The sequence below is a fragment of the Sorghum bicolor genome, chromosome 4 (genome assembly GCF_000003195.3).
Source record: "Sorghum bicolor cultivar BTx623 chromosome 4, Sorghum_bicolor_NCBIv3, whole genome shotgun sequence".
Taxonomy (NCBI): Eukaryota; Viridiplantae; Streptophyta; class Magnoliopsida; order Poales; family Poaceae; genus Sorghum; species Sorghum bicolor.
This window is the reverse complement of record NC_012873.2, coordinates 10,429,756-10,433,287: the sequence shown is the minus strand read 5'-3', so window position 1 is coordinate 10,433,287 and position 3,532 is coordinate 10,429,756. Positions and strand designations below refer to the sequence as shown.

The following is a 3,532-nucleotide window of genomic DNA, read 5'->3' as shown; positions in this document are numbered from 1 at the left end:
TAGCTTTGATTAGCCTCTACTGTAGCACATTGAAGACCATAAGTATTACTAACTATTTGGTGTGCGGATTTTTAGTAACAAAGTAGCACAATTCTATGTATTCGATGGGTGATTTTTATGTCCAGCACGTTTTTGTTTGTTTCAGTTAATTGTTGTGGATTGATGCCCTCTCTGAAGCTAGAAGTTTTCCATTATCTAAAAAATAAACCCAACAATCAACTACTTCAATGAAAAGTTCATAACACAACTACACAAGATTGCTTCTGTCGACACCAGCCGCGTGGATTTCAAAGTTAAAAGCGAAAAGTAAGCTCATGACTTCATGAGATCAAGGAACACAAACATATATACATCATTAGGGGTTCAGTGATAGCCTCAAAAACCAGATGAAGTAGCAGCAATACACTGCATGTGGTAGGTATCCAACTGTAAAACTGTGCGTGCTCCACAAATTAGCTGACCTTGTCACTCTGATAAACATAACTTACCATTATATATATAGTTAGATTAGAAGAGAAACCTCGACATTATGCACACACTGATTTACTGAGATTGACAACATTGTTCTACCATCAGTCCACCTTTATGAAGCCAGAAGGGACGAAGCCACAAGCGAACCACCCCTATTGGGTGGGTGGCTATCAAGGCCCCATCTTCCTCCTCTTCTCTTATGATGATGAAAACTATTCATAATTACTATACCTAACTTCGCATTCAAGGAAGTTCCTTTTTTGAAAGAAAAGGCGAAAATGAGAAAAAAAAAAAGATAGATAGTAGATAGATTCTAGCTAGGAAGACTCATCATCCCCAAGTATCCTGATTGACGATTGATTGCTTCACGGCGTTCCAACCATGGCGATGTCCATCAGTGATCAGCAGTGGCCATTGAGCTCCTTCAGATGGTTGTTTCACTTGGAACAGAGCAGCAAGAGGGAGCAACTTGCCGGCACCATCGATCCCATGCTGATCACATCACCGAGCAGCTGTTGGGGTTCTCGTCGCTGAAGATGTTGTAATTGTCAGCATGCGAGTGCGGCGCCATTGGGTACCCCATTGGGTAATGCATCGGTGGCCGGCCATAGCCGTACCCCATCGCCGCCGGGTACCCTGCTCCGCCGTGCCCGTGCTGCATCATCATCTGCTGCTGTTGCTGCTGCTGCTGCATCAGGGCCATGTACTGCTGCTGCGCCATGGGGTTCCCGGCTGCCGCGGCGGCCTGAAGCATCTCTGCCCCAGAATGCATGCCACCGCCACCGCCGCCGCCGTTGGCACCTCCCTGGTAGAACCCCAGGCCCGGCATGCCACCGCCGCCACCGCCGCCGCCCTGCTGCATGATACCACCCATATGCGGGTGGCCCATCGGCATGCCCATAGGTCCGCCGCCCATCTGGGCCGTACCGGGGAAGCCGGCACCGGCACCGGCACCACCCAGCATGTTAGGCCTTATCATGCCCTGCGGAGGCAGCATGCCACCCATCGGCCCACCGACACCGATGGCGCCGCCGCCACCCTTCTTCCCCTGGCCCAGGTGAATCGCGCCGCCCGGAGCGCCGCCTCCCTTCGCATTGTGCTGCTGCCCACCGCCGTGGTTGTTGCCCTTGATCTGCACCGGGATCTCGTTCCCGCCTCCTCCACCACCCTTCTTGCCGCCGCCGGCCCCGCCCTTCTTGTCGCCCCCGCCGGCCGGCGGCGGCGGCACAGCCATGGGCTTCATCATCATCTTGGGGTCGTCGTAGAGATCGTCGTCGAAGCCGTCGTCGTCGTCGTAGTCCTCGTCGTCATCGAACTCGTCGTCGAACTCATCGTCGAACTCGCTGCCGTCGTCGTCGAAGTTGTCCTCGGGGAGGGCGAACTTGACGGACTTGGGGTCCTTCAACGGCGCAGCCGCGTGGAACGCCGGCATATTGCCGCCCAAGAGGTGCGGCGGAAGCTTCAGCCCCTTCATCTGCAACTGCTGCTGCAGCTGCTGGAGCTGCTGCGGCGTCGGCTGCGGCATCACCATCTTGGCATCCTTACCCCCGCCGCCGCCAGCACCCTTTTGACCGCCTCCACCACCTGCACCGCCCTTCTGGGCCTTGCCGCCGCCGGCATCCTTGGAATGGCCCTTGCCACCGCCAGCGTCCTTGGAATGGCCCTTGCCGCCGCCGTCCTTTGGCTGGCCCTTGCCCCCACCACCGCCGTGGTGGGCGTTCTGAGGCACGCCGGGCTTGGAACCCCACAGCTGCGCCGGCTTGCCGGCCTTGTTGAGTTTCCTGATGATGGTGTCCGGATCCAGCAAGCCGGACACCGTCACCTTCCCCTGTTCCGCGTCGATGCTGCTCTGGTAGACACCTACAGTACAGATCGATTTCGTCAGGTTTCCGTCAACAAAAAAATGCAGCGCAAAACGTTGACAAAAGCAAGCAAATCGCTGTTGCAAAAGATGAGTTTTTTTCTTTCTTGTACCGTCGATCTTGTGGAGAGTCTTCTTGACCTTCTTCTCGCACCCATCACAGTGAATGTTGACTCTCAGCATCAGAGTCTGGAACGAGGAAGGAAAAACGTCACGAGAAACAACATTTCCATGAGACAAGAAGAAACATGGCAGGACTGCAGATGCCATGGAAAAGGAACACATGCTGCAAACACAAGCAAAGCTGCCTCCGAGAGAGAAATGGCAGCAGCAAAAAAAAAACAAGACAGGAAGAACGGTGGTGGAGTTGAGTAGAGAGAGGCCAGCAAAGCTCACAAACCTGCACCTTGAGGACATCCTCCTTGCTCATCCTGGAAGGATGGAACTGGAACAGCAGCACCAAGCTCTACTAGCTGAATGCTAACACCAACACAAGAAGAGGGTTCAGATCTGGTGCTCGAGCTCTCAAATCAGTCAGTCAGAGGGGAACGAGGAGGGAGCAGATGTATGAAACATTTCTCTCTCAGGAAGGAGGAAGCAGTGGGGAAGGTGTAGGCGCTTAATGGGGGGTTGGAGGGCGCAAATATCTGGCTTCCGGGCACTAACACAGTTGCAGTGACAGTAGTGCTCTGTGCGACTGTGCTGTGCTGCTCAAGGAGGGAGAGGGAGAAGAAGGGCGGTGGTACAGCGAACAGCGGCATGGCATGGCATGGCCTCGCAGCCAAAAACTGCATGTGAGGGGCCACCCTAGGCAGACGCCATGTGACCCTTGTCTCCTCTTCCTCGCTTTCACACAAGCCACGAGCACAGCCTGCACATAGCACACTGCACCACAAGGGGATAAAAAATTTTCCAGCGAAGGCCCTGTTTATACCTAAAAATTTTTCATCCATCCCATCGAATCTTTAAACACATGCATGAAACATTAAATGTAGATAAAAAAATAAACTAATTACACAGTTTAGTTGAGAATCGCGAGACGAATCTTTTAAGCCTAGTTACTCCATAATTAGCCTTAAGTGCTACAGTAACCCACATATGCTAATGACAGATTAATTATGCTTAATAAATTTGTCTTGCAGTTTCCTGACGAGCTATGTAATTTGTTTTTTTATTAGTTTCTAAAAACCCCTCCCGACA

General features: G+C 52.5%; 1 protein-coding gene across 1 annotated transcript; it reads right to left on the bottom strand.

The window, feature by feature from the left end:
* On the bottom strand, window positions 472–3,112 carry LOC8078322 (heavy metal-associated isoprenylated plant protein 33). Its single transcript, XM_002451819.2, has 3 exons — window positions 2,733–3,112; window positions 2,446–2,521; window positions 472–2,331 (listed from the first exon to the last, which is right to left on the bottom strand). Exons 1-3 carry the CDS (start codon window positions 2,760–2,762, stop codon window positions 968–970), a joined length of 1,470 nt encoding a protein of 489 aa, XP_002451864.1. The 5' UTR covers window positions 2,763–3,112; the 3' UTR covers window positions 472–967.